At 55.4% G+C, this 26,594-nt stretch overlaps 14 protein-coding genes across 29 annotated transcripts; 2 read left to right on the plus strand and 12 right to left on the minus strand.

The window, feature by feature from the left end:
• Positions 1-23: 23 nt before the first annotated feature.
• Positions 24-1,055, minus strand: KVP18_004857 (uncharacterized protein; the record flags this gene model as incomplete). Its single annotated transcript, XM_067957882.1, has 1 exon — positions 24-1,055. One exon carries the CDS (start codon positions 1,053-1,055, stop codon positions 24-26), a length of 1,032 nt encoding a protein of 343 aa, XP_067805875.1.
• Positions 1,056-1,097: 42 nt separating this feature from the next.
• KVP18_004854 (uncharacterized protein) lies at positions 1,098-3,434 on the minus strand (the record flags this gene model as incomplete). Of its 3 annotated transcripts, XM_067957874.1 has the most annotated exons (4): positions 1,098-1,207; positions 1,234-1,463; positions 1,491-1,715; positions 1,750-3,434. In XM_067957874.1, 4 exons carry the CDS (start codon positions 3,432-3,434, stop codon positions 1,098-1,100), a joined length of 2,250 nt encoding a protein of 749 aa, XP_067805867.1. The 3 variants fall into 3 exon arrangements, with proteins under 3 accessions (XP_067805867.1, XP_067805866.1, XP_067805868.1); XM_067957873.1 differs by lacking the exons at positions 1,098-1,207; positions 1,234-1,463; positions 1,750-3,434 and having other exon boundaries at positions 1,490-1,699; XM_067957875.1 differs by lacking the exons at positions 1,098-1,207; positions 1,234-1,463; positions 1,491-1,715 and having other exon boundaries at positions 1,746-3,434.
• A 110-nt stretch (positions 3,435-3,544) lies between these two features.
• On the minus strand, positions 3,545-5,083 carry KVP18_004870 (uncharacterized protein; the record flags this gene model as incomplete). Its single annotated transcript, XM_067957905.1, has 1 exon — positions 3,545-5,083. The coding sequence occupies one exon, from the start codon at positions 5,081-5,083 to the stop codon at positions 3,545-3,547; it is 1,539 nt and encodes a 512-aa protein (XP_067805898.1).
• Positions 5,084-5,183: 100 nt separating this feature from the next.
• On the minus strand, positions 5,184-6,425 carry KVP18_004853 (uncharacterized protein; the record flags this gene model as incomplete). Of its 2 annotated transcripts, XM_067957871.1 has the most annotated exons (5): positions 5,184-5,555; positions 5,584-5,693; positions 5,721-5,802; positions 5,830-6,313; positions 6,340-6,398. In XM_067957871.1, 5 exons carry the CDS (start codon positions 6,396-6,398, stop codon positions 5,184-5,186), a joined length of 1,107 nt encoding a protein of 368 aa, XP_067805864.1.
• Positions 6,426-6,448: 23 nt separating this feature from the next.
• On the plus strand, positions 6,449-7,555 carry KVP18_004875 (uncharacterized protein; the record flags this gene model as incomplete). Its single annotated transcript, XM_067957913.1, has 1 exon — positions 6,449-7,555. The coding sequence occupies one exon, from the start codon at positions 6,449-6,451 to the stop codon at positions 7,553-7,555; it is 1,107 nt and encodes a 368-aa protein (XP_067805906.1).
• A 36-nt stretch (positions 7,556-7,591) lies between these two features.
• KVP18_004864 (uncharacterized protein) lies at positions 7,592-8,545 on the minus strand (the record flags this gene model as incomplete). Its single annotated transcript, XM_067957895.1, has 1 exon — positions 7,592-8,545. One exon carries the CDS (start codon positions 8,543-8,545, stop codon positions 7,592-7,594), a length of 954 nt encoding a protein of 317 aa, XP_067805888.1.
• Positions 8,546-9,420: 875 nt separating this feature from the next.
• On the minus strand, positions 9,421-9,915 carry KVP18_004872 (uncharacterized protein; the record flags this gene model as incomplete). 2 transcript variants are annotated; one of them, XM_067957907.1, is made up of 1 exon in its annotated part: positions 9,421-9,915. In XM_067957907.1, one exon carries the CDS (start codon positions 9,913-9,915, stop codon positions 9,421-9,423), a length of 495 nt encoding a protein of 164 aa, XP_067805900.1. The 2 variants fall into 2 exon arrangements, with proteins under 2 accessions (XP_067805900.1, XP_067805901.1); XM_067957908.1 differs by having other exon boundaries at positions 9,421-9,891.
• A 21-nt stretch (positions 9,916-9,936) lies between these two features.
• On the minus strand, positions 9,937-11,793 carry KVP18_004851 (uncharacterized protein; the record flags this gene model as incomplete). Of its 3 annotated transcripts, XM_067957867.1 has the most annotated exons (5): positions 9,937-10,172; positions 10,201-10,741; positions 10,769-10,944; positions 10,987-11,701; positions 11,728-11,793. In XM_067957867.1, the coding sequence occupies 5 exons, from the start codon at positions 11,791-11,793 to the stop codon at positions 9,937-9,939; spliced, it is 1,734 nt and encodes a 577-aa protein (XP_067805860.1). The 3 variants fall into 3 exon arrangements, with proteins under 3 accessions (XP_067805860.1, XP_067805859.1, XP_067805861.1); XM_067957868.1 differs by lacking the exon at positions 11,728-11,793 and having other exon boundaries at positions 10,142-10,944; positions 10,987-11,710; XM_067957866.1 differs by lacking the exons at positions 10,201-10,741; positions 10,769-10,944; positions 10,987-11,701; positions 11,728-11,793 and having other exon boundaries at positions 9,937-10,125.
• A 65-nt stretch (positions 11,794-11,858) lies between these two features.
• On the minus strand, positions 11,859-16,324 carry KVP18_004863 (uncharacterized protein; the record flags this gene model as incomplete). 4 transcript variants are annotated; one of them, XM_067957894.1, is made up of 7 exons in its annotated part: positions 11,859-12,378; positions 12,407-12,649; positions 12,676-15,114; positions 15,143-15,328; positions 15,357-15,791; positions 15,818-16,153; positions 16,182-16,324. In XM_067957894.1, the coding sequence occupies 7 exons, from the start codon at positions 16,322-16,324 to the stop codon at positions 11,859-11,861; spliced, it is 4,302 nt and encodes a 1,433-aa protein (XP_067805887.1). The 4 variants fall into 4 exon arrangements, with proteins under 4 accessions (XP_067805887.1, XP_067805885.1, XP_067805886.1 ...); XM_067957892.1 differs by lacking the exons at positions 12,407-12,649; positions 12,676-15,114; positions 15,143-15,328; ... (1 more) ...; positions 15,818-16,153; positions 16,182-16,324 and having other exon boundaries at positions 11,859-12,299; XM_067957893.1 differs by lacking the exons at positions 11,859-12,378; positions 12,407-12,649; positions 15,143-15,328; ... (1 more) ...; positions 15,818-16,153; positions 16,182-16,324 and having other exon boundaries at positions 12,672-15,011.
• Positions 16,325-17,522: 1,198 nt separating this feature from the next.
• On the minus strand, positions 17,523-18,493 carry KVP18_004865 (uncharacterized protein; the record flags this gene model as incomplete). 3 transcript variants are annotated; one of them, XM_067957896.1, is made up of 2 exons in its annotated part: positions 17,523-17,874; positions 18,405-18,493. In XM_067957896.1, the coding sequence occupies 2 exons, from the start codon at positions 18,491-18,493 to the stop codon at positions 17,523-17,525; spliced, it is 441 nt and encodes a 146-aa protein (XP_067805889.1). The 3 variants fall into 3 exon arrangements, with proteins under 3 accessions (XP_067805889.1, XP_067805891.1, XP_067805890.1); XM_067957898.1 differs by lacking the exon at positions 18,405-18,493 and having other exon boundaries at positions 17,523-17,708; XM_067957897.1 differs by lacking the exon at positions 17,523-17,874 and having other exon boundaries at positions 18,209-18,493.
• A 446-nt stretch (positions 18,494-18,939) lies between these two features.
• On the minus strand, positions 18,940-20,221 carry KVP18_004869 (uncharacterized protein; the record flags this gene model as incomplete). 2 transcript variants are annotated; one of them, XM_067957903.1, is made up of 2 exons in its annotated part: positions 18,940-19,753; positions 19,830-20,221. In XM_067957903.1, the coding sequence occupies 2 exons, from the start codon at positions 20,219-20,221 to the stop codon at positions 18,940-18,942; spliced, it is 1,206 nt and encodes a 401-aa protein (XP_067805896.1). The 2 variants fall into 2 exon arrangements, with proteins under 2 accessions (XP_067805896.1, XP_067805897.1); XM_067957904.1 differs by having other exon boundaries at positions 18,940-19,693; positions 19,830-20,158.
• An 889-nt stretch (positions 20,222-21,110) lies between these two features.
• Positions 21,111-21,686, minus strand: KVP18_004860 (uncharacterized protein; the record flags this gene model as incomplete). Its single annotated transcript, XM_067957887.1, has 1 exon — positions 21,111-21,686. The coding sequence occupies one exon, from the start codon at positions 21,684-21,686 to the stop codon at positions 21,111-21,113; it is 576 nt and encodes a 191-aa protein (XP_067805880.1).
• Positions 21,687-21,991: 305 nt separating this feature from the next.
• Positions 21,992-25,233, minus strand: KVP18_004855 (uncharacterized protein; the record flags this gene model as incomplete). 3 transcript variants are annotated; one of them, XM_067957878.1, is made up of 2 exons in its annotated part: positions 21,992-23,195; positions 23,222-25,233. In XM_067957878.1, 2 exons carry the CDS (start codon positions 25,231-25,233, stop codon positions 21,992-21,994), a joined length of 3,216 nt encoding a protein of 1,071 aa, XP_067805871.1. The 3 variants fall into 3 exon arrangements, with proteins under 3 accessions (XP_067805871.1, XP_067805870.1, XP_067805869.1); XM_067957877.1 differs by lacking the exon at positions 23,222-25,233 and having other exon boundaries at positions 21,992-22,807; XM_067957876.1 differs by lacking the exon at positions 21,992-23,195 and having other exon boundaries at positions 23,218-25,233.
• A 9-nt stretch (positions 25,234-25,242) lies between these two features.
• On the plus strand, positions 25,243-26,553 carry KVP18_004866 (uncharacterized protein; the record flags this gene model as incomplete). Of its 2 annotated transcripts, none has more annotated exons than XM_067957899.1 (1): positions 25,243-26,553. In XM_067957899.1, the coding sequence occupies one exon, from the start codon at positions 25,243-25,245 to the stop codon at positions 26,551-26,553; it is 1,311 nt and encodes a 436-aa protein (XP_067805892.1). The 2 variants fall into 2 exon arrangements, with proteins under 2 accessions (XP_067805892.1, XP_067805893.1); XM_067957900.1 differs by having other exon boundaries at positions 25,354-26,553.
• Between the last annotated feature and the right edge of the window lie 41 nt (positions 26,554-26,594).

Here is a 26,594-nt window from a genome sequence, read left to right on the forward strand (position 1 = left end):
AAAAACAAACACGAGTTTCACGATCAGATTGCATCCGCGTCATCTTCGACCAGTCCCATTCCCTCCACCTCGCTTTCTTCACTGCCGCTGTCGCTCTCGCTTGAGGACACCTCGCGGGGCTCCTCCGCAGCTTCCTCACCACCAACAGCGATAATTTCGCCTAGAGGAGAGAACCCGCCTCCCTCAAACTCCATGATCTTCTGCTCAATCACCTCGAGGGTGCGCTTGACCCTGGCAATGCCGCCCTCCTTGTCAAAAGTAGAAACTACCACTGCGTACTCAGGCGGAGACACCAGCCGTACACTGACCTCCCTCTCTTCTCCCTTCAGCTTTTGCTTGCCAACCTTCTCCTCACTGTCATCCTTCTCGTCTTTCTCCGGTTCAGGCAGCTCAATGCGACTGGAGCTGCGACCCTGGATCAGCGCAGCTTTGACGGCCTCTACCCCTTCATAGCCTGAGCAGGACACCTCACAGCGAGCTCTGATCTTCAAAATCGAAGGCGACAGCCGCATCTTTATGTCATTGATAACGGCGTCGATAACTCCGTTAGGCAGGATGCCCGGCTGAACATGGCTGAAAACCTCTTGTGGGTTGATCGCGGCCTCCTTAAAGGCGTCCAACACGTGGTGGTAGCGGTGCTGCAACGGCCACACGATGAGCTCGTTTAGCCGTTCAACTGGAATGTCAAATGTAGCGGCTACATGACGAATTGTCTGCTGAACCTTCTTGCTCTTAGAGTAGCGGTCCTCGCACAGCGCGATGTCCTCGAGGCTCACACGCTTCTTCGAGAGGTCGATGTAACCCTTCTCTGCATCCACTCGGACGACCATCACGCACTCCACTCGTCCCACCTTGATTAGCTTGTTCACAGAACGAAACCGCCGTTTCGACAGCTCGGACTTCAGAATCATCCCCTCCAGATTGTTGTACTCCAGCAACGTGCCGTAAGCCCCAACATCCTGGATGGCGTTCACCTTGACTTGCACCACTTCATCTACCTGCGGGTATTTCTGTTCGTAGAAACGCAAGTCGTCGTTCTCGTGGTGACCCTCCATAGAAATGCTGTTATTAGGGAATAGATAGGGGCCTTGGCGCAGTCAAGGAAGTTTCAACATGCACACGACCACGTATCCTTCTTGCTTGTGTCGAGCTTGAGCCTTTGGGGCTGCTCTGGTGGGTGTTTTTCTCTTATTGAGGTCACTAGCGCCTGAAACAGCTCGTGCACTCCCTCACCCGTCGCCGATGAGGTTTCCATATAGGGGCACCCCAGTGACTGCGCCACCGCTTCTGCCTCTTCCGTCGACACGGCTCTTGACTTCTTCTTGTCCGACTTGGCCCCCACTACGATTATCGACGTCCCCGACACGTCAAGCGTATCCTTCAATTCGCCGTACCACACGCGAACGTTCTTCAGACTCTCAGGGCTCGTGAGGTCGAAGACGATCAAGCACCCGTAGGAATCGCTGTGTGCTGGTAGACCCGCAGCCTACTAGTAGAACACGCGAGTGACGGACCTATACCGCTCCGCACCTGCGGTGTCCCAGATCTCGAGCAGGGCGTCAACGCCTGGCACCTTCTTGGAAAAGAAGCCACCGCCTACAGTCGGTTCGGTCTCTCCGAACTTATCGTAGACGAAGCGATGTGCCAGACAGGTTTTTCCGCTGCCGGCGTCGCCCACAATGATGGTCTTGTACGCCATTAAGCGTCTGACGAATCTGACTTTTATGGTTAGATTAACAAACAAATCACGAGAAAGCCGAAGAGCTGAAGGAAGCGTCCTCGCTGGCGAAAATGACGCTGGTGCTGGACACGTACGACTCGCTGTCTGCAGGAGTCTCCTCAATGGGCTCCGTATCTTCAAAGGGCGTGGCGGTGAGTACTTCATGGTCGGAGCGCGGGGTCACAGCTGAAGGAGACTTGAGCAATGAGGGGGGCACCATACCTCTATGAAACACGTCAGCGGGCACTCGGTCGGGGAGTCTGAAGGTGATACGCCGCTGCACAGTGTCGGCCGTAGGCGTGAGATACTCGTGTTCCCCCAACAGTTGGCCCTTCAACACTGCGATCTCGTGGTCACTGGCTACATACGCTTTTTTCAGCTGTTGAAACTCGTGATCGACCTGGGTGCGTCGGCGAGGTAGGGGTTTCTCGCTGATCCCTGCCTCGAACAGGCGCTGTTTCCGGTTCTCTTCCTCAGCGATCTGGGTTGCCTCAGTAGTTTGCACGTTGGCCTGTTGGACTCGCCGACGATGTGCTCTAATCGTTCTGTAGTGTTCGGAGCGGGCCAGTCCAATTGTGGGCCCCTCCATCAGTCGCGTCATTGGTGTTACCATTCGGCCTGGCATCCGGCTTTCCTGGTCTGTTAGACTAACGCCTAGAAGAGCATCCCGAGCCAGCCGCTCCCCAACTGTTAAGCCCCTCTTCCTCGCGCCAGCCGGGCCTAAAAGAGGCTTGCTAGGCACCAAAGGTGCGATGGGACCAATGGGATTCAACCTTGGGGGAAGATACTCCTGGAAAACGATGCAGAAATCTTCGAATGATAGCATGGGCGTCACCGAATGGCCTCCATCGCGAATTGCCGAGGTTTCGTACCTCCGTAGACTGGCTAGCATCTTCTTCAGCTTCACCTCGCTCCTTTTGGACAGATAGCCTTGCATGCGGGGCCGGTAGCAATGGCCCTCTTTCCACAGATTCCGGCACTTGTCAGCAGTACGCTGCAATTCAGCCTGGATCTTGGTCGCGAAGTTAGTCTCCTCCTTTACCACCTCCAACTCAAAGGTTTCATGAAACATCTCATCGAACAGAAGAGCGTTCCGGATTGTGTGGCAAGCAGCGAAACTAGGCTGGAAACCCGACTCAACACGCTTGAACACCGCGTATAACGCCGCTAACCAGGGTACCTGCAGGCGCGGACAGGGCCCACGGCGCAATCGGGTGTCGCCTGTCGCGGCGCCGGCGCTAGATTGGGGAGGGTGTGCTGGGTGGAGTGGACAGTTCACTGAATGGTAGGCTCTCCAAGCCTCGATATAGTCCGCATCCTCCGGGAGCAAATCCATGCTTGCTGTTTCCACCCCCATTAGTGTGACGGCCTTCTCCTGGCGAGGCCAGTGGATCTGTGGGCAGGGGCACGGAGACGCGGACTCAGTTGCGATGTGCTGGTAGACGTTGTGCACTATTTGGGACCACCGTTTCGGTTGGTCAGTTAATGTCGGTGGGGTGGAATGGAGCACGCTCCGAACGCTGGTACTGGGCGGAAGCCCCAGAGTGACCTGTAGAGGTGCATGGCCCGCAATCTGGGGCGCCGCGGTCGAATCAACACTTTGAAAAACTCCTACAGGAGGCTCTCCGCGTTCTTGCACCGCGTTTAAGTTCAGTGGCGGCACCTCGGAGGGCCGCTTCTGTTCTTTTGTGACCCTTACGTCGCCTTCCGACATGAAGGATCCCCAATGGCCTGCAACGAGTCAGTTTATTCTCTGTCAGTTCTGCCTACCACGTCGCCAGGCAACATCCATGTTGTGCACACAGAAAATAATCATATCGCACCTCAAGAGAGCAGCATGTCGACGATTTGAGCCGCATTGGGCTTCTGCAGATTCGTGTAGTTCTGACCCGTGCCCAAAAAAGTCAAAGGGGCCCCAGTATCACAAACCAGGGTCACGGCTGCACCCACCTTTGAGTCCACAGTGTCGAATTTCGAGAGAACGATCCCATCGATGCTACGGCCTCCGCGTGTTGAGAAATCGGACAGCGCGGAGTTGAACTTCTTAAACTGGTCCAATGCATCGTTCCCCGTGAGCGCCTCACCGACGAAAAGCACCAAGTCGGGATCGTTGTGGTCCACCAGCTTCGCCAATGACCTCATCAGCGGGATATTGTCTTGCATACGGCCCGCGGTATCGATAAGAACTACATCATACGATTTCTGTGATGCGAGCGACAGAGCGCTTGCGGCGATAGCGCTAGCGTCTTTCCCGTAGCCTTGCTCGAAGAGCTCCACGTCCAGGCGTTGGGCATGCGTACGTAGTTGTTCCACAGCTCCCGCCCTGAAGGTGTCACAAGCGGCAATCATCACTCGCAATCCCCCTTTGCGTTTCAAGTAGTATGCCACCTTAGCGAGGTTCGTGCTTTTCCCGACTCCGTTGACGCCAAGAAAAAGAATCGAGTACACTTTTCCTCGATACTTGGCCGCAGACGCCTCCTTAAGCACGTCTATCGCCCTTCGTGGAAGCAGAAGACGACTTAACACCGACACGAGGCCCTCTCGTACAGCCGCACTCGTCGACTGGAACCCAGAGGTGGTCCGCCCAACCAGCACGTTCTGTAGTTGTTCACATATCGTGCGAACAACCTCCTCGGCAACGTTCTTCTCCAGCAGCTTAGATCGGAATTTTTTGTCTAACAGCCTTGCTACGTCTGCGTCAGTCAGAACCTTGTGACCCAGTATGTAGCTGGCTAAGATGTCCCTGGTCTGGGTGAAGGTCCGTGCGATGAATCCCGGAGGCGAAACGATGATCTCCTCGTCGAACTCGCCTGCGAAGGTCGTTGCTACAGGGCTCTCGGCTGGAGATGTCACAGAGAAATCGAGGCCGCCCAGAGAGGACACCTTGGATTTCGAAGAGTCAGCCCAGAAAGCCTCCTTCTTGGCTCCGTATTCCGGGCGTTTGGGTGGCTTGGCCTCGCTGGGTCGCACCATCAGCGCCTTTATCTCGGCAGCGCTGATCAGACTAGCACCTTCGTTCGGCAAACAATGGCACACCTCGTGCGCAGCAAAAAAGGGTACCGCCCCAATATCCGCCTCAGCAACGCGGTCGCGTGTTAGCTCCAGAACAGCCTCCAATAAGGCCTCAACTTGCGCCACAGGTTTGATGCCGTCGTAGGCGCCGACAGCGAACAAACCCAAACCGGCGTCGTGCCGGTAGACAACATGTTCCTGCGAGTGTGTCTCGTAGCTTTGCCTGCCTTCTAGGATCACCTCCTTGACGTACATCTCGATCGAGGCCGCCTTGGACTTGCCGAAGTTGACGTCTGCTAGGAGCACGCCGCCGGAGGTGAGCACCTGCAGGCCATCAATCAAGAGACTCATTATCGGGTTTTTCGACACAAACAGTTTTAGGAGAACAGTCGCTCACAGAGCGGTTTCGCAGTGGCGAATACCAGTGACGAGGCCAGCAATGTCCTGTCTGTTAGGCGCCCGTCCATTCCTCACTGAAAAAAACTATTAGTGCATCGTAATCAAAGCCCGACAAGAGAGTCTGTATGAATGGGCGTCGGTAGACGTAGTTTAGGGAGAGTACCAGAGACGCCAACAGGTACAGAAGGAACGCGTGGAAGACAACGAGGGAGGCGGCTAGAGTGACCAGCCGTTTTTCTGTCAGCGCGCCCAGCCCGTCAGCCAGCACGTCCACAGCCGTCCTGCAATTGTTCAGCGAAAGAAGACCAAGAATGATGAAGTTCACCATAGGGCTCACATGTCCCCCCCCAAACAGAACTCCCAGGGCCGAAGCGTCCACAATAGTGACCTCATTCTTGAAGACGGAGACTCCAGCGGAACATAACTACGTGAGAATGACAGCACCTCCTCACCACCATCACGAAGTATACAGTCATGGCAAGGCGCGACAGGAGTTGAAGGCGGCCGAGTCGGGTGTCAGCGTGCGCTGCCGCTGACTGTTGCCTTTCCAAAGCAAGTAGCTCTAAGATCCCACCAACCCAGCTCTCACTGTTTTGTAAACCTTTGACCAAGGATGCGTCGGAAGCTCGCCGACGCACCTGATTGGACTCGAGCTTGCAGGCGTGCATGACCTGATCCGCATTAACGAACGTACTCACATTGATTGTTGCTCGAAGGTCCAGCATCTGTTGAGACACGTCGGCAGAGTCAGAAGACCTGCGAGTGACGTCACGGATCGACCCCCAGACGCACGACACGATGTTGCGGGACATTAACACCGTAGAGAGAAGAATGCCAGTTACAGACGCCCGAGCCAGCAAGCTACGCAGGTCTACAGTCAACATGGGCACGTGGACGAAGGACCCCGCGACGGCCATTAGACCAAATTCCAGTGGAACCACGAGTGCCGCGGTTAGTGCCGCTCCCAACTGCACCAAGGCAGTGTGGTTCCGCTTGGACTCCAGATAAAAAAGCAGCGGCGCACCAATATACAGATAAGCGACGACGACCACGCCCGAGGCCACCCAGAGGGCCAGCTTCAGGCTGTCCGACACCCGAAGGCCCTCGAGCAGCAATAGTTGAGGTAGCAGCAGGCCAAGGAGAATGACACCTGTGATGACGTTCAATACTGGCCCTTGCAGACTGTTGCGAACGAACACGAGACCCACTATACGGAAGCCACCCGTCGGAGCTGTAAGGTTGACCAGACAGCAGCCAAGGCTTCCATGCACACTGCGGCCCTGACTAGCATCATGGAGGAAAGTCGAGAATTTCCTGATGTCCTGGTACGCCAAGAAGTCCTATGGTGGAGGCGGCTTCAACGATAAGCACTGCTTTGAGTTCGGGCATCCACCCGAGGACACTGTCAGTAAAGTACGGTTTGCACAAGGCGCCGGTCCAAGTGGTGGGTGGTTGCTGGCAGCCAGTTCCTGGGATGGCTCTTTGCGCGTCTGGGAGGTCCAGCAGGACGCCAGCAAGACGCAGGTCTCACAGACGTCACAGAGGTACAATACGCAGGCCTTAGCACTTTTCAAGCAGGAGTCGCCGGTGCTGAGCACGGCGTGGGCGGACTATGTACTGTTTTCAGGCCAGTCGGATGGGTCTGTGAAGATGCACGATCTCAAGACACGGCAAGAGCAGCTACTGGGTAAGCACGACGCAGCCGTCTCCTCTGTGGCTGTCAACACCGCCATGAATGTCATATTCACCGGAAGCTTCGACGGCACCATCCGGGTTTGGGATGGCAGGCAGCAGGGCGCCGTTCATACGTTCAACCCCGGCTGTCGTGTATTCGACCTGGACACGGACAACCACGCCCTCGTCGCAGTGGGCTCAGAGCAGAAGGTGGTACTTTACAACCTGAACAACCCTGGTCAGCCTCAGTGGACCCCGCCAGTGCAGCTGAAGCTTTCCCTACGCCGAGTCGCCTGTCACCCGCACAGTATGCATTACGCTGTGGGCGGAACGGAGGGTCGAATTGAATGGATGCCTTACCAAGAATCAGACCGAAACGACGTCTACACTGTGAAGGCCCATCCTACAGGCGCAGGCTCATCAGGGAAGTTGGTGCCTGTACACGACATCACTTTCCACCCTACCATGAACTTAGGAGTTTCGTGTGCTAGTGATCACAGTCTATTCGCCTGGGCAACTGAGAAACGACGTTCTACAACGTCGACCCCCACCTCCAGGTTCAAGCAAGTGGCGGAGACTGGTCGCACAGCGACTACCTGCGACTTTTCTCCTGACGGCAGTGCCATAGCGTTTGGTCTTGGCTACGACTGGACCAGGGGCTACGAGAAGGGCAAGCAGTCCTCAGCGGTTTCCACACAAGTCGCGATACGACTGGTGCCTTCAGACGATTTCAAGTCCGTGGTTCGTTGATGTTGACCTGTCGCAATAAAAACACAAATGCATCGATCAGACAGCGTCGGCGGCCATTTCTTTCTTCTTGTCTACCAACTCGACGATGTCAGCGCGACATAGAGGACACTGCCGGGACTTTTCGAACCACTCCGATATGCACGCTTTGTGGAAGAGGTGGAACTTATTGCATGGTAGCAGTGTGACGGTTTCGTCACTGCTGTAGTTGCGAAGACAGACAGAGCACTCCTTCGGAGGGTCGTTCGTGTCTGATGTCCCCAGAGGGATGGGTGCGAGGAAACTCGCAGCCTTGGTCAGCGTAGCTCTCAGATTTTCAGCATCGTTGGGTACCGCTGAAGGCATCATGGTGAGCTTACCGAGGTACTGCTGGTACGTCATCGACTCGAGGGCTGCTGCGGTTGCTGCAGGCATCTTGTCCTGGCCCAGAGGACGCCGATGCCTGATGAACAGTAGAAGGCCAAAGATAACAAGTGCAAAGAAGACAGGAATGAGCATAATGGCCAGTTGGAAGTACCACAGGCCTCGAGCCCAGTTACGAATGGTCGCATTCGGAATGGGATCTACTAGACATGGCTTGATACCGTAGAGGAACCAACAGAAGTTGAACAAGAAAAGAAGTCGGCGCAGTATGGAGATTAATACGTTCCAGCCCTCCTCTCGGGGGTCACGCACAATTCGCAAACTGAAGTGCGTAGCAGCCATGTCAAGCAGCGTCTTCACGATAGTGGTCGAGACCCAGACCGATGCCCAGACAGCGGCGTAGTACCCGGGTGCATTCGAAGCCGGCCAGATACCTTTGAATTGCACCTGTTGGGCTACCAATACCGAAATGAAAACAGCCAAGTTGATAATGGAGAAGCAGCAGACGAACTTGCGGGTTTGCGACTCGATCCGCCGCATTTCTTGAGCATCAGGATGCTCAAGGTCGAGGCGTGCAGGCATCGGACTCAAAGGCTCGATGCCGGACTGGGAAGTCTCTTCTTGGGCCATTAGGGCTCGGGTGCATAAAGGTTGGCGAAATCTACCTCTTTTCGGGACAGCCGCACAGCATCATAGCATGTGGCTTCGTGGGGCGTCACGCGCGTTCCAAGCGGAATGGAATGGGCTGCAGCAGCCAGTACGGCATTCCGCCAAGCAACGGTGGCGCGATCAGCCCGCCGAAGAATAGCGACTGCAGCTGGCATTCACTCCACCGGATCGTGCGGCCTCTCACGCAGTGAGTGTCTGCCCAGACGCCGGCGAGGATTGTTCGGGTTCCGGACTCACAGGGAACCTTCCAGAGACACTGGTTGTCAACGTGCCAACCAGCTGCTATTGCTTTCGGCCCTATGAGCCAACTGGCCGTCGCTTGATGACGAGTTTACTCGGTACACTGTGAGCGCTCGCTGAAATACGAAGGAGCACATAACGGGATATGCCGGCAGCCGTACCTACCAGTAGACGGCAGCCGTACCTACCAGTAGACGGCAGCCGTACCTACCAGTAGACGGCAGCCGTACCTACCAGTAGACGAGGCAGCCGTACCTACCAGTAGACGAGGCAGCCGTACCTACCAGTAGACGGCAGCCGTACCTACCAGTAGACGAGGCAGCCGTACCTACCAGTAGACGCGGCAGCCGTACCTACCAGTAGACGGCAGCCGTACCTACCAGTAGACGAGGCAGCCGTACCTACCAGTAGACGAGGCAGCCGTACCTACCAGTAGACGGCAGCCGTACCTACCAGTAGACGAGGCAGCCGTCCTACCTTTTCCCTTGTAACAACGCCTGTCTTGAAAACGACGCATTCATGAAAGTCGGCCGTGGCATTTCATTTCGGAAACGGCGGCAGCGAATCCAGTAATTTCGAGAGACATAAGTTGTTCATTACTCACTGACCCGACAAAGAATGTCACTCCAAACCTTAAGACTTTCCGCTTTGTCCGTTATGAGCCACAGGCCCTTGCTCGGCCGGGCTCTGCCTTGCGGGGGTGTCGTGGCGTCAGGGACTACAGCTACGTCAGGGACTATGGCTGCGTCGGCAGCTGCCTTCCGCTTGGCTATTGCAGCCCGCAGCTGATTGGTGTCGAAGCCACCTTTAGGCGAAGACTGCTTCTTCTGCGCGCTATTGGGCTTCAAATTCCCCTTCGCTGCCGGCTGCTTTATCTCGTCGAGAAACGCGACACTTGGGCGGGTGTCAGCTTTTTTTAGCCGACCTCGAGTATTCGGGTCCTTGATGGCGTCCAAGAAGTTCGACGGCTGGGTGGCAGGATATGGTCGGGACGTTCCAGTATTCTTTGGAGAATCTGGTTTTCTGTCTATAGCTGGCTGCTGTTGTCTTTTGCGTATGGCCGCCATTAGAGCCTCATGACCTTCTGCCATAATTCTCACCAATTCCGAGTTTTAACACTTAATGGCAAGCAAAACTCCCCTCACATCCGGCCAGCGGCCTATCACTTCGTCAATTTCGTCTGGAGCGATGTTCAGCCCCGTTCTGGCCGCCAACAGCGACAACGAAGTCACGATGATGTGTGCAATGTCAACCTCGCCGGCCTTCAGCTCTCTAAGCACCGTCCATAGTCGGCCAGCCATGTCGGGCCCCACAAGATCAATTCGGAAGAGTGCGGTGCCTATCACAACTGCGTCGCATAACCCCTCCGGCCTCACATTCGAGTTGTTCTGGGTCCAGTGCGCAGCCGAGGAGGCTCTCGGCGAGCTCTGCCTGCGCTTTACCCGGGACCCCCTCGAACAGCAATGACGCCTCCAATGCTCGCACGGCGCAGTCTGCGCCGACTGCGGCCTGCCGCACACGCTCCGCGAGGTCAATTAGGACCTCCCCACCTACCGCCTCCTCAAGCAGGTCGCTGACACGAGCCAAGAACGCCCTCGCTTCCTTCGACGTCGACATGTTCTCAAGCGTGAACTCCTGCAGGCATTTCGCCAGCGAGAACAGCGCTAGGCGCGTGGGGAATTGGTGTGCTTCGCTGTCTACAAGGTAGGCTGCTACACGGGCGACAAGCATGGAGCTCTGTTCTAGGGTTTCCATCGCAGTATTCTCCCGAGGCATGTCGTCAGTGATGCTGACGAGGGCCTCCGTGCGTTCTGGTTCAGCCACGTCAAAGGACTCCAGGAAGGTGTCAGCGCTGGATGTCAGCAGCGCGCAGATGATGCTCAGTGCCGACATGACCACTCGTTCCAGAAAGTCGGACTGTGTCGACATGAATCCTGCGCTTACCGAGGGGAGAATCCTGTGCAGCAGATGATAATTGACGCAGTGGATAAGTCGCCCACAGAGACTGGGAAAGTCCTCAAACCGCATTCTGCTCATATAAAAGTTCAGGCTGGTGAGGCTCGCCAGTACGGATTCTGGATCGTAATTCTCCAGCATGACGGCGGCCGCGAAGATATGACCTGCGACATTTTACCTACACACATCAGACAGGCCTGCCTTACCAATGGAGTCATCGGCATCTGAATGGGCGCCCTCGGCACCTCTGAACTTCAGTTCGGCGGGGCGTATGAGCTGTTGCGGGACATGCTCAGAAGTCTCAGGATCCAGCTCCTGCAGCGGGGCGCCCTCGAGGCAGCAGTCGACCGCCCCCTGTACACTGATGGAAGGATTGACCCATGGTCTCCGCAGGTAGTCGTCCACGTTTTCAAACGCCTGGTTTCCGGGCGGTATCAGTGGGAGGTCCCAAGGAGGCACGCCCCTATGCAGCGCGTGATGGTACGGATGTGGATTCGGAATTGCAGTGGTGGGTTCCGCAGAATAATCGAGCACGCCGTAGCACAGGTCATGCACCAGCGGCGGCATGCTTGAGCTGGACGGCGCTGCGTGGCATTTGAATGTGGCGTTGGGAGGCACCACCCTACGAGGTCGGTCCTCACTTATCATGGCGGACTCCATCGCAGGGCGCACCTCAGGGTCCATCATGTCCAGTCTGATATCCAGACGTACGGCCTCTTCGAAACTCTTGAGGTGGCTTACGTAGACGTCTTTTAGCGTAGCCGCCAGGCGAGATCGCTTCAGCATCTGCAGGCCGCAGGTCTCGCCCACTTGGTGCCATGCGTTATTTCGATTCACCCTCGCGAATCCACCCCGGTGCATGACGGCTCGAAATATATCAAAGACTGCAACGGTGACGGATTTCAGCTGGAATTCCAGCGTCTGTGTCATGTCCCGAGCGCTCCCACCGGTTCGTCTCCCTCCGCACGCCTCCATGCAGTGTAGTCCGACACGAACGTCCGCACAGGGTACATTATAATTGCGCCCTATTTCAATGGATTATTGTGGCACTCAACACACTTGGCAGTTTACATCACGGCTAGCCTGTGACGGCTCGAACTGCATTCACTATCGGTATGAGCACGCTCAGCACCGCCACGGCGCCCAGCGCGATCCCCACCACCCGAATCCAGCGCCGGCCAGTACTCAGCACACGCACCAACGGGTTGGCGATGGCAAAACTATGCTCAACGCCTCCCTCAGGCGTCGGAAGGAAGGGATCCTTGTTGGGTTCGTCGCGGCCTTGGCCGACAGGTCTGGCGGACGCATCGGACGCCGGCAGCAGGTGCAGATCATATGTTATGTCCACGTAGTCGTCACTTAGCGGCGTCCGGAGACGCAAGTGCTGGTTCTCCAAGATAGACCCTCTGTTCTCGATCGAAGTTCTGGACAGCAGAGCGGATATGCCCAAGGAACCTTCAGCAAGTGTAACGTCCTCAGCGACGAGGCCATGAGCTTTGAACTCCACAGTGACGTCCATGTCGGCCAACTCATCAGCCGCCACACTCTCTAGTGCGGCTTTGCCAAGCACCGCATTCAAGTCGAAGACGAACCGCCAGCTGCGTTACCGGCCATCCAACCACTCACTGGTACTCGATGGAACCGCGACGGTACCCCCAAAAGACAGACGAGTCCTGCTGCACGCCGCTGCAGGTGAGCCTCACGTACAAGTTCACCATGGACAGATCAGGCAGAAAGTACCCCAAGTGCTTTATGGGGCCAGGAACCAGGTCGAGAAGGGCTTTGCCTTGCTCAACGATGTCTGTGGCGGCCGTGCGGTCGTCCACTCTAGGTGCCGACTGTCGTCGTTGGCGGAGCCCCTTCAGGACACTGTGTAAGCTCTTCCTTGACCTCACTCCCTCTTCCGCTTGGAGGGAATAGACTCAAGATGCACATTCTCCACTCGCCACAATGCCACCCGCACCTCCAGCGGCGCACCCATCACGCGGGTAAGAGGCACAAAAGGATGGGCCACCTGGAGGCCCTCAGGAACGAATTCCAACTTCGCGTTCACGGTGCAGTTTGGAGCCACGCGAGAGTCCAGAGGGATTATCTCTGTCAGTGTCGCTTCGCCTGCGTAAACGTAGCGCTTCAGCGAGGGAGCAGCCACACGTTCAAGCATATTGATGTTGGCAGTAGCCAGGTCTTGACCTCCAGCTGTGAATCCTATGGTTAGCGGTTCCACGTCCAGGTCAAAAGGTATTTCGAAGGACTGGAAGATCACAGGATTCCTACCTTTAAGCGGCCCGCTCTTACTGCACTTGCTCTTGCTGCGCACGAAAAACTGGTAGCCGGAGGCCTTCTCCTCTGAGTCGAGTCCCATCAGGTTGAGGATACCGCCCTTCTTGACCTCGTGTCGGTCTCCCAGGTTGGCCTCACGGGCGTCGAAGACGTGAAGATGGAAGGTGCCACGGACGCGGGTTGGTGTCCACGAATCGGCGTGTTGCAGCTCGCTGCAAGCTACCCGTATTACCCCCGTAGGAGCCCTCGCGCTAAACATTCGGCACGGTACGAAGTCCAGGGGAGCTTCAACCCCCATGGAGTAGCCAGGCAGCTGAAATGTGCAGGCCGCTGTGCTTTCCAGAGGTCCGAGCGCAACTTGCTCTCTCTCCAACTCCGACTGGGGCGCCGCCAGCGTGGCTAGCTGCTTCAGCATGAGATTGGCTTCGCCCGGCAGAGTACTCGACTTTCCAGGCAGGACCACAATATCATCCGTTACCACACACAGGCGCTCCATCGGATCTGCACTCAGGTCTCGGGCCGGCTGCAAGGACCAGGAGTCTGATTTGGAGACAGTCATTGGCTGTCGCTTCTGAAGAGCAGCCAAGGGCCCATCAACCAAAGAAACACCCATACGCAGGGGTGAAAGACCCATAGCCGTCACCAGCGCAGCTGCTTGCGGATGTACGACGAAGGCGCCGAACCATATGGCGCCATCTACGAATGTCACCTTCAGGTCGAGCACGGCCAGTGCCTCGCCGTCAGGGACCCACACGTCGCAGGTTTGCGGAGGCTCACGGCAAACTAGGTGTGCGGACTTTCGGGCTGTTGGGGTCAGATTCCATGAGGCCTTCAAAGAACCCAGCTCGCAAACATCCGCTTTCGCCCCTCTAAGCGTTCTCTCGGCGGACACGGAAAACGGCAGCAACGTTCTCCGAGTCAGGCGCCGCTGGGGAAAGCGCGGTGGCGGCTGATCATCCAAGGTGAAGGCCAGCAGCATCATCGGAGGTGACTGGACCGGAAATCTGAGAACGGTCGGGGCGGAGTTGACTCCCATTGACTGCCAAAACCAGGTGCCCAACTGCACAGCAGTTAGCTGAAACGGGTGCCCAGCCAAGCAAGTGCGGTCTGACACCAGCTCCACATACATTGGTGGAGCGTTCCCATCCAGTAGCGCAACATCCAGGGTGAGCGTGGCAAACCAGCTTGGGAAGCATGATGCGCCCAAGGGGTTGCTTGACACCTGTCGAGATCCCAAGGAAACAACCACCTTGCAGGTCGGCCACGCTATTTGGCCACCTGTCTCGAGAAGCGGGGCGAAGAGGGCTTGCCCTATACACACGTTCACCTTCCTGCGGCGCATGAGCACCTTAGTGGATGGCACAGAGCGCGAGAGTGACGGCGACATCGCTTGGCTGGCGTAGAGAAGATGGAATGACCGTCCAGCGAAGCAGTCCACAGGTACCCACTTTACTGCAGGTGCGGACTCTTCTTGCGCCGTTATTAATGGCAGGTCCTTCGCTTTGAGGTGGACGACTCCGACGCACTGCCTGGGTGCTGGATACAGGCATTCAAGCACCCGGACGAAGTTACTGCCTTCCTCCCCTATGAAGGAGACCGGAGAGGCGTACACCTTCAGAAATAGCGACTGGCTTCCCACCTGCACCCCCGACAAGACCGTATCGAGTCTTGCCTGGCGCGCGTCGAACGTCAAGCATCCTGACGTGTCAGCACGTGCCGCCGCCGTGTGCAGCACACTCCCTTGGAACGACACCTCTACAACCACAGCCCGGTAGTCCATACTTGTGGGCGGCCTGGGCAGGGGCAACGGCTGTCTTCGCAGGAGGTTGGTGATGTCTATGCCCTCGATGGCTACTAGGTCCAGTACCACGCGGATATCCGTGAGTTCCACAGCCAATGGAGTCGCTAGAGGTCGCACGGACTCTGGGGCGGCTCCTGAGGCGGCAACCATCTGAGCGCTGAAGAGGATCGCACCTAGGTAGCCTGCCCTTGCCGTTCGTCTGTACTTCTCCGAATCGGGCTTCGTCTGATTCAGCCCTGCGAGGTCGAGGTCGCTGCGTGGGCAGGTGGCTTAATCCTCACACCAGTCGCTTTCGTTTGTTGGCGAAGGCGGCGTTAATTCTTGGGTCAAATGGCGGAGCTGCCCCAGAGACGTGCAGAATGCCGGCGTCACCTTCCGACTCGCGACGGCTGTGGGGATGACTCGGCAGCATGTACAGCTCCTTCCACTGCGGCTTCAGCTGAACGCCCGCCTTCACCTTCGCCGTCCTGTGTTAATCAGGCCGATCTCACCCACTTCAACGCGAAGCTGCCGATTACGACTTGTTCAGACAGCGACTCATGGAGAAGGTCAACAAAGGCGGTGGCCTCGGTCCCTGGCACCTCTACAGTCAGCGATTCTGCCCACACAGGCCCTTCACTAGACACTGTGGATGTCTGCACCACGGTGCTACCCACGCGCAGCCGTATAGCCGCGCTGGCGCTGGCAAGGGACCCAGAGGTTATCGACGAGGGCAGGGAGATTTGCGCCCCTCGCGCCACGTTGAGTGTTAGGAAGTAGGCACCGAAATCGACCTGCGAGTCGTCAGCCGAGCTTCGCCCGCCAGAGTGATACGAAGGACGCTCAGGAGCCACAGAGTGCCGCTTATCGCGAACTACGCGGATAGACACCACTGCGTTGCCTGTACCTGGAGCTTTGGGTAGCTGCGATCTCTGTAGCGTTAAAGGAAATCTGTGATGGAGGCGATGGACACCCACTCCTCGAGCGGCTGCGATTCAATCACGGCCAGCGGAACTACTAAGCTACCGATTACGGTGTCCTGCGGACCCCAACGGCCTGGCTCTCGATGAACGACCTTCATGGCCACTTTAGTCGGGGCTGGCTCCGATTGTGAGAGGAAAAACGCTCCCTTCACCATTCCAAGCAGACCAGTGTCGGGCATAGGCCAAAAGGGCGTCACATTTGTGAAAGTTAGGACTTCGTCCACCTCACCGCCATTCAGTGATCGGATCTTCGGCGCAGCGAACGATTGCTCATCGCCTCCTACGCGAACGAACACCACGAGGTTCGGAAAGCCGTGCGTAATCGACGCACTGCGTGACTGGAACCCCTTCGCCGCACACGAGGTCCGAAAGCCGGTGTAGGTGCAGGAACACTGAGCAGGTGTCGCTTGCAGGTGTCTCGGCTTCTAACGGCAGGTGCTCTGTGCTTCCAAAGACCGGTGCCTCACCGAGGAGGTGATCAGACGCATGAATCTCGCTCATGACCTGAAAAAAAAATTAATGACTAATGAATTCGAGGGAGATTGACCTATGAAGATTGACCTATGAATTCAACTGAATCTGGCCCCCGATATCTGCAACATATCAACTTATTGCAGTAAACGACGTTTCCAGATCTTTTCCTTGTCGTCCCAAGACGTAATGATGTTGTGAGCAATACCTCTCTTGGCCGGTCTCTTACATAGGCGTCCTTCTGTTCCATACTGACCATTAGTCCAAGGGAAAACGTGCGAAGGAGCGTCCTCCTCAGAAAGTCCACACTTCACCATACCGGAACCTTTAAGCATGGGATAATGAATACGGCGGTTGTCACCGTCGTGTGGATGGGTGATTACTGCTTTCTAGCAGGATTGAAGAGGGACACTCGTACTCAACAGCCAGAGGTGAAATTCTTAGACTTGTTGAAGACGAACAGATGCGAAAGCAATTGTCAGATCAGTATGAGAGAGAGACGTTCTCAGATGGGGAGTTTGGCTGGGGCGGTACATCTGTTATAACAAACCACAGGTGTCCTAAGGCAAAGTCATGGAGAACAGAAATCTCCAGTAAACCAAAAAGGGAAAACTTTGCTCTACTGGTTTACTCAGCACGTAAATCAGTTTTGAAAGGAAGTCGTATCGATGCTTAGCGCATTTTTTTCCAACGATCGGACGCTTAGGTGCCAGAAGAGTCACCACCGGGTAACCAGTTCGTGGCCGCCGAGAGATCGGCAAGTTGATTTCTCGATGTCGGCTTTTTCTATCCTAATGTAGAAGCGTTTGATGGTCGGATTGTTCACCCGTAGTTAAAGGGAACGTGGGCTGGGTTCATACCAGGTTAGTTTTATCCTCTGTCTTCTTCCTTCTAAAGGATACTAGTCAAGTACGAGAGGGACGACTAGTACGTACCTACAGCTCTGCGGCAGGAGGGACCTCCAAGGCTGCAAGACCGCGTGCGCAGGATAAATATTGAATGCCTCTCAAACTGAAACCTCTCTTTGCGAAGAATAACACTCCTTCATTTTTAACAATCTTCAAAGGTGATCATGCCGAATGAAAGACCATCATGTAAAAGTGTAAGTTGTACGGTTCTTAGGGGCATCAAAAAGTGCCAGATGATTTATGGTTCTAACCGTACAACTAAAGGTGAGGTTTGAGATTTTGGGGTTCAAACCCTAAGCTCTATACGACCCTAATCCAGCCTATCCATGATTGCACTTTTTGCGAACGATGGCAGGACCGGACTCGTCGTACTCGTCCTTCGTGGAGGGGGCTAGGGCAGTGATGTCCTTGGTCATTCTCTCGCCGATGCCCTCGTACATGGTGGTACCACCAGACAAGACGATGTTAGCATAGAGATCCTTGCGGATGTCCATGTCACACTTCATGATGGAGTTGAAACTGACCACATGGATTCCCTTAGCCTCGCTACCCAAGAATCCAGGTTGGAACAGGCCCTTGCCGACTGAAATGGTGTTGCCGTCAGGTAGCTCGTATGTCCTGTCAATGGTGTCAGACTCTTCAGCATCTTTAGCTCCTCGTCGTAGTCCAACGCTATATAGCAGAGCTTCTCTTTGATGTCACAAACGATTTCCTTCTCAGCAGTGGTAGAGAAGGAATGACTTCTGTGAGGTGACCATGTATTCAGTGAGGTCGCGACCAGCAAGGTCCAGACGCTGCGTATTATCCTCACAAACATATCCATGCGACACCATGACGAGACCAGTGTCGTTTTCGGAGGCATACACAGACAACAAAGCCTGGGGCGCCACGTAAGTGGCGGGGCATCCGAAAGTCTCGAACGTCATTTGGACCATCTTCTCCCTGTTTGACTCGGGATTCAGAGGGGCCTCAGTCAGCAACACAGGATGTTCTTCAGGAGAGATTCTCAGCTCATTAAGTAGGGGTTCCAGATCTTCTCCATGTCGTCCCAAGACGTAATGATGCCGTGCGCGATAGGGTACGACAGAGTGAGAATGCCTCTTTTGGCCTGCGCCTCGTCTCCTACGTAGGCGTCCTTCTGTTCCATACCGACCATGATGCCCTGGTGCTTAGGACGTCCAATGATCGAGGGAAAAACGTACGAAGGGGCGTCCTCTCCCGGAAGTCCACACTTCACCATACCGGATCCGTTGTCAACCACACAGGGAGTAGCGTCCTCCAAATCAATCATCGTATTTCGAATGAGTAGCGATCCTCCACACTTCAATCATCGTAACTGGTCAACCTTTTCAGAACTGCAGCATTTTCCTAGGTATCACGTCAACTCGTCCCAGCGGCCGCCTCACAGCGAAATACAAACCTTCAGAGCCATTCCTTTTCCTAAGGTACGGAATCAATTTGCCGACTTCCCTTACCTACGATCATCTAGGAACCAAAGGCTATTTAACCTTGAGCGGATATGGGAACGATCAATCAACTCCATGCTGTGCTTAGCTTTTCAAGTTCTACTCTCGATTTGAATGAACTATGTCAAATCTATATTGATATCGATGAATGTTGGTTAAATATTAATATCGATGAAAATACACTTAAGTCTGATTGTACCTAGCTCGATTTGGGGTGTATTTGGAGTGATGGTTTTGACTCGGGCTCGGATTGCAAATAAAATAGAATATGTTATTGCGTCTCGGCTTGATAGGCGGCCAATTCTTCCTCTTCCAGTTCCCGCAGCTTCTTTGCTTCGCGCCGTTCACGAATGAACAAAACCGCGCCGGCAAATAAAGCAGAACACAACACGAGAATGCCGATAACTATAGCGGCAGTCAACATTTTTCCTTGTTCGAGCGGGTTCAGGAAAGGCCAGTCTTCTGGATACAGGCGACGGTAGCATTCGGCATTTCCCACGACCGCGTTCAGTCGGGGTTTTACGTCAGTCTTCCTGTGGAATGTGCACCTTGTCGATTCCTCTTTGAATGTGAACGCCGCGCATTTCGCATTTGCGGCGCAGCTCCGAGCGCAGTAGAAAAAGGTGGGGGTGTGAGTACTTTTGAAAGCGCGCTCGTCCACCTCGACATCGGGAGTGACGCATGCGGCTACTGGCGAGGGGTGCAGGTCGATCTCTGCGAACCAGCATCGCATTTCTGCACATAAGAAGCGACGTTCAACCTCACCGGCAGATTTGGAGTCAGGAGCTTCCACCAAACGCAGATCATCGTGGTAAAGAGAGCATATCTCGCCGCCAAAACTGACAGCCCGGCATCCCTGGTCAAGCTGTTGTGTGCAACTCTCGAGGCAGTCCTCCAGGCTGGGCGCCGATATGTGCACAAGAGCAGCCATGCCGAACTTCTTACCGTTCAGGATGCACCGCTTCTCTGGCTGCACATACGCCTCCGGCGACCAGCAAGCGGCGTCGATAAACGAACTCCCCGGACTGATTGAAGCCGATCCCGATATATGGAGATAGCAGAAGGAACCATGAAAAGTTGCGTAGCTAGAAAAGAAATCAGTAACTAATTAATAAATTTCAATAATTAAGGCAGCATAAATTAATTTAGATCTCCTCTCACTAGCACGGTTCCAACAAATTCTCGTGTCGCCCTTTGCACGTGGCCGCGCACTCTTCCAGAGACGCCACACGGAATTTCTCGCCTCCTGCTATTCCGAAGTCCGACTTGACACACCGACTTTGAGGGGACGAGGTTCTTTCCCGATACTCAAAGGGGAACAAAGCCGACATGGGTCCGATGATGTTGAAGTGATCGTCCACGATTTCCATATCGTTCAATGCCAGCTCACAGTCGATGTCGTAGTTGACGAATCGGCAGCCCAGAGTCCTCCACGAGCCGGAGCAGGCATAGATGCACTCGTCCAGCGACAGACCAGACAATCGTTTCATCAGTCCACTCGTTATGCGCTTACCACGAATCACCTGTCCTGCATGCGGATCCTCAGGGATCATATCGTCGCTGGGGTGAGACTAAGCAATGATTATGCAAGACTGGATCCACCTGTATTCCTCGGGAAAATAGCAGGACAGATTACCCCTGATGGACGACTTGTCCTCATGTAGAATGGCTCCGAGGCCGTTAGTGAGCATGCACTCACCCGTGTCTTTAAAGCTGAATGTGTTACACCCTGGGTGGTTCTTGCAGAACACCGCGCACCCATAGGGAGTGTTCGAGCGAACAACGACTGGGCTGAAAACATATACGAAAAATACTTCCTCTCACTGTCTGTCGTACGGTAAAATCGGACCGCGGATCTCACACTTGACGTGATCAGGTGGGAATTTTAGATCGGGCTCGGAATATGCTGTCGGATGATAGCACGAAGCGTCTCCGGAAGTGTACAGGTCGTCTGGAACATACCTACAACAAATTGAATGACTTTAATATTTCGACCTGTACAGGTCGTTTGGAACAGCAAGCCTCACCGTTCCAGTTGATTGAAGAGCCGGCAGCTCCTTTGCTTCGTGGTCGGGTCGTAAAAATGTTGGAAGAAACGGCAGCCTGCCCTCCTGCTAATCATGCACTCATGAGCGCAGAATAGGGAAGCGCCATTTTCTTCAGTCGCCACGTTGAGTTCTGAGACGAGAGTCCCTTCTATACGATGACGGGTCATGTCGCACCTTTCCTGTGGAGTGCGGGGAAGTCGCTCTAGGTAGTCTGGGTCAAATAAGAAACTGAATAGAGTAGTGAAGGCTCACTATAGCCCAGGTAGCAGTCCAAATCGGCCACCATCGAGTCAGCATCGGTTTCGGTTTTGAGAGTGGAAGACAGCCAGCATCCTTCGGAATTGAGAGTGACGCTGCTGACGGAGATGAGACCACCACGTTGTAAGTAGTAGACTTACCGACATCCATTGTCCTTGTGGCGGACACACTCTTCCAAGCAGTGGGTCATGGACGCGTTTCTCCCGAGGAGCGGTGTAGTGTGTAACCGCTTTGTTGGATCCAATCGTGCGTTGTAGGTCTCGCACTTGAAAGTCGTAGATTGAAACTTTGTGTAGCGGAAGTACTGGCATCTGTTAGCCGAAAATGGCCTCATGCGGATGTTGGGGTGGCCGGGCGCGCCGCAGTACAGATTTTGCTGCACTCTCTCGGTCCCAACCTCACAATCAGAATACGCGACACATCCGAGTACTTCGACTTCCTGACTCATAAATGTAAGCCAGCTGTCAAGCACCCGTCCTTCTAATAGCACGGAGTTACGGCCTCCGTTCATGGGGCAGTTCCACTCCTGAGGAAGTCTGCCCAATAAATTCTGAAGTAGAGTCCTGTACTCTGGCGGTTCGACTGTATCCTTGTCAAAGATTGGCAATGTGCGGACGTAGGTGGAGGGGTTAGCCAAAGCCGAGGGCGGGCGGTCGTCTAGCGTAACGAACCAGTGTTCGCAGGGCTCATCGCAAGCCTCGCTGGTAATCATACGGGAAGGCGTGAACCCCTCGTCTTGTACATCAAGGGCCAGTATGCTTTGGGCGATGGATTCGCTCCAACGAAGAGGGTTCAATCCGTACCTAGAGTTCGTGAGGTCGGTCTGGCTTACGCTTTGCGTTGCTCATTGAACATGCCTATGACGTCTGTGCGTTCGTCTGGTCGTACCTCTCGGAAGGATATGCTGTCAGCAATCAATGCTAATGACGTCACCCACAGAACCAAGAACCCCGTCATTATCTCGACAATTTCGTCAGCTACGCGATTTCTAAGCAAGACTTCGTTTGATTACACACGCTACAGTTCATCCCACGCATCGCGCTGGACAGCGAGGCCGTGCTCAAGCTCCAGCCACCCGTCCATTTTCTGCGCCTCTTCAAGCTTTGAGGTCGCATGGGCAGGTGAGCTGCACAGATCCCACACCTTTGCTGTGTTTTTGGTCTCGTCTGAGCACCAGGTAGCACACCACAGCCACTCCACAGGCAGGGTTGCGATCGGAGCTTGCTTCTGGAGGTAGTTCGGCAAGTCTTGGTCCAGATTGCTGAGAGAGTGGGGGTCACTAGCCAGCTGCATGTAGGTTTCACGAAGCAGGTTTCCGACTCTCATACGTTTAAAGGTCACCAGGTCGACGACGAACAGGGCGCTGATGTGGTACGTGAGGGAGCCAAGATGTTGTTTCCAGAAACCGTTCTCCCAGAAACGGTACGAGCTCATCTCTGGCTTGTCCACGCAGAAAGGAGGGAATCCGTAGGGGGCTCCACCGAGGTCGAAGTCTATCAGCTCACCCAGATCGCCACGCACTAGCTGATCAGAATCCAGATAAACTATCCGCTCCACATCCAACGAAGCAATCAGGTCCAGAAACAATATCTTGTATGCCCAGGCTACCCGGTTGGCTGCTGTCTGCGATGGGAGGGCCTGAGGCCAAGGAAGCGGGACCAGTTCAACTTTCAATGACGGGAAGACCTGGCCTAGTTGCCTGAAATCCCGGGCGCCCTGTTCAGTCAGTAGGTCTTCGATCAACCAGACGCGTACCGGTCGGGTAGTCGTGGCCCTCACGGATGCTAGTGTAACTTTGGCCAATCGTTCAAAGAGGGGACCCATGACGACCATGAACACGTTGACAGTTCTGTCTCGAGGCGCCAATGCCACCCTGAACCACTTCCAGATTCGCGAAGCGGAGAGTTTGACGGCGGCGGCTTCGGCGCGCAGAGAAGGCCCCCTTCGTTGTCCTCCGGGCACCAAAGAGCACCACCTCCCTGCAATTTCTTTGCCGGGTGAGAGAGTGACTCCCGGTTCAGCACACAGCATTCTGGGGCCAGGATCGGACAGACTGAGAACATACCCGACGTTCGGCAGAAGGATGGCAACGTCGTGTTTCGGTTCTAAGCGCGCGTCCAGCACGTACAGACGGATCGCAGCCGTCAGCGTGTTGCTGGGGGCAGACCCATGCAGAGACCACTGAACTGTGGTTGGCGGCCCGGCGAAGGAGACAACCGGGCTGTGTTGTTAAGGATAGGACCTCACATGGATCTGACGCCAATATTCGCGGCCCTAGTGCCCGTATTTGGGGCGTTCGCCGTGATGCCCAGCTTCAAACCGACTCTCAAAGCGGCATTCTCAGGAGAGGGTGGCAATAGAGGACTTACGCTCACCTGAAAATCCGACGATCCTTGAAGTGCATCTAGACCTAGCAGCATCTGCTGCCCCAGGACAGAGAGCGGGTTGGCTGCAACATACACCGTCAAGCCACGGGCCCTTGATGGCATGGATTCCGCAGACATCTCAGGCCCCACAAAAAAAGTAGGACCCAACAGATCTGATAACAGAACGGCGCCTGCCTTATGCGCGTGTGACAGCAGAAACCGTAGATACCCTCCTAAATCTCGTAGCGAGTCCGTCACAGGGAATGGGAAACCCCCAATCGCAACCATCTCACACGTATCTGACGCCAAGTACGGCACAACGCGCGACTTGCGGCACGCCAGCGGTAAGCGGCTTGCGGCAACGGGTGAGCCGCTCGCGTCAGCAAGCAGCCCAGCCGTGGCGGCAGTTGGGGCTGCCGGACCTCTGTTGGCCAGGGCCCGCCAGCAGGCTAGTGTGAGGCGAGGAGTGAACCTTGCGTGCGTCGGCGTAACAAGCAATGAACCGTCGGCCCAAAGCTCCGCCGTACACTCCGTCATGGAGCACAGGTGAGTCATCCAATCAATCCGTAATTCCGACGCCGAAGGTCTAGACAGCAGCCACTCTAGGAATATCTGGTTCTCCTGGAGAATAGCAGATTGCAGCTGCTGCTCGTTATCCATGTCGACCCTCACACCGTTTAAGAACACCAGCGGAGTCGGGAAGGAGGTGACAGGTGGCTGGGGGTCGCTGGACCCGTAAACCTGTTGGAGCCGAGCCACGCCACCCGCTGTCGCGACATTCAAGCCTTTCAAGGCGTCTACCACCTCGGAATTTGGGACCCTCGCTAGGACCGCATTCAAGGAGGAACCCAACGGTTCTGTGAAACTGACTGCCAGAGACGCGGGCAATCCCTGCACATCGCCTCGCAATTGGAGTGCCTGTGTCACATCCGAGGTGATCAACGAGAAGTGCAGGAAGGGATAGTCAGATGGCAGGACCTGTTGCATCAGCAGAGCCTGTCGCAGGAAGTCTGCTGCGTCCGGCTTCAGCAGACGACGCGTCTCGAGGGCGTCCTTGTTCCCCTTGGAGGTGAGTACACGTTTGAAGGTTTTCGGATTGTATCGCGGCAGAGTGAAATTCTCTGTGACTGGACCCAGATGGACTCCAAGTCGAAGAGCGGAGACCACACGCTCTAGATTCTCTGGCACGTCGCGGACTACAGTGGCGCCGAGGCCTTTCAGCCCAACTGCAGTGAATTCGGGATAGGGGCCTGATGGACGGCCCTGGAAACCAATTGTGCGTCGGCGCCTCCACGCCTCCTCCACAATCTCGTGTAGGGATTCGAAGGGACCAGACATGGTGCCGCCGGTGTAGTCCTCCTGGAAGGTCTCTGGGGTAACCCACTCAGGTTCAGGGGTAACTTCCGGATGAAGCATCGTAAAATGGTAGCGAAGCGTGCCGCCAGCACCTCGAAGTGCCTCCAAAGCGGCGGGGAGACCGGACACGTCGCCGAAGACATGCATCTCACAGGACTCATCACCCTCCAATGCCACCTGAATATACCCAGACCCCGAGACGAGGTTTTCAACTTCGAGGCACCTGCCCAAGTCGTTGGTTCTTGCCGGGTTGCGGGTAATATCGAATGCTCTCCACCCGTACCCGCAGTCGTAGCAACCCGTCACCCTGAGCTGCTCCTTCACCGCAGCGTTGTACTGCATTTCTCTGTACAGGTGCCCCTTTGCCGCCAGAACGGAGCTCCAAGCATCGACTGCGTTGAGCTCTGCCAGAAAGGGACAGGAAGGGGAGATGCTCCAGTCGCAGACCAAGGCAAACCCATGGGTTCTCAGGCGGATCGCTGCTGCTCTTTCGGAGCACGCCTGAACCACGGAACAGAGTGCTACCAGGAGCCGCATGCTTAATTGATGTTAGCGTGCCAATACGTGAGGTTCGATTTCACTTTCAACCAAAGCATCGATCTGCAACCATACAAACGCACGCGCACGCTACACACTGAATTCCGGATTAGTGCAGGAATGGACTTCGGCAGCTGCCTGTCAGAGCAGGTCAAGGACTGGCTTGGCGAACCCGTTGAGAATAGAAAGTACCCTCAGCGGTTTCTAAAGACTCTGTATGATCATTACACCGGACTCGTTCACGTTTCAACTATATCTCCCACCACGACGCCCTGGGCTCCCCTCACTTGCCCCGGCCCCGACCTGGGCATGCTGGCCTCCCGAGATCTGCAGGAGTGCTCTTGGCTCCACAAGGCGAGCGTGAGTTGCGTCGACACCTGGCGCGATGTGGCTGTCAGCGGCCATGCGGACGGCACCGTGAAGTTGCAATCGGTGAGGTCCGCTCATAGCCCGGTCCGCAGCGTTGACTTAGGCGCGACTGTCACTGACATTCGGCTGCTGTCAGCCCATGTCTGTCTGGCGTCTACAGTGGCTGGTACTGTTTCCATGCTCAGCTCGGAAACTTCAGGCTCCCCGACCATCCTCCACGACATGCAAGAAGCCGGGCCTGTCACCTGTTTACTCCCTCACCCTTCCGGTAGCCACGCATACTACGGAGTCACTGACGACTCTTTTGGTTGCGTTAATCTACTGGACATGACCCATGGACGTTGCTATTCAGTCACCTTCAACGAGAGCGCTCACTCTGGAAAGGTACTCTGTATGGCGTCGGCTTCCGATGGTTCCCTGCTGATAACGGGAGGTCAGGACGGGACCGTAAAGTTCTTTGACGGGCGTTCGCCCTCACTGGTAAACAACTTGAAGGACACGCACGGAGGGGAACCAGTCACGTCCCTGGAAGTATCGGACTCCTATTCGGTGTTGACTGGAGGGTTAGACGGTGTTGGGCGAGTCATCGAGACCCGGATGGGACAAGTCTTGCCATTCTCCTTCTCGTCACCGGTTGTAACGTCTGACAGCGCTGCGACCTACTCTCAGCTCCGATTGATTGATCAGAACACCGTTGTCATGGCTGCCGCGTCCGCTACCCGAGCATCATCTGTCACCTTCCACGACGCTGCCACTGGGTCAGAACTGAGCCAGGTCGGCCCACTACGCGACCTTACCGCCTTGGCAGTCAGTCCAGTAGCGGGGTTCGCCGTTGGGCTTGGCAATACAGTGAGGATGTACAGTATGTCCGGGCCCAGTCGGTACTCTCCTGACCGGACTCCGTTTGAGGAGCCGGAGAGTGAGGAGGTTCACCTGGACGACTTGTTGTAGACCCCTGACCGTGAGGGGATTTCCTGCCCTCAACGTTAAAG

Source organism: the organism of the source record quoted next (genome assembly GCF_019968955.1).
Source record: "MAG: Porospora cf. gigantea A chromosome Unknown PgA_NODE_8_length_98641_cov_274.246_46001-98641, whole genome shotgun sequence".
Taxonomy (NCBI): domain Eukaryota; phylum Apicomplexa; class Conoidasida; order Eugregarinorida; family Porosporidae; genus Porospora; species Porospora cf. gigantea A.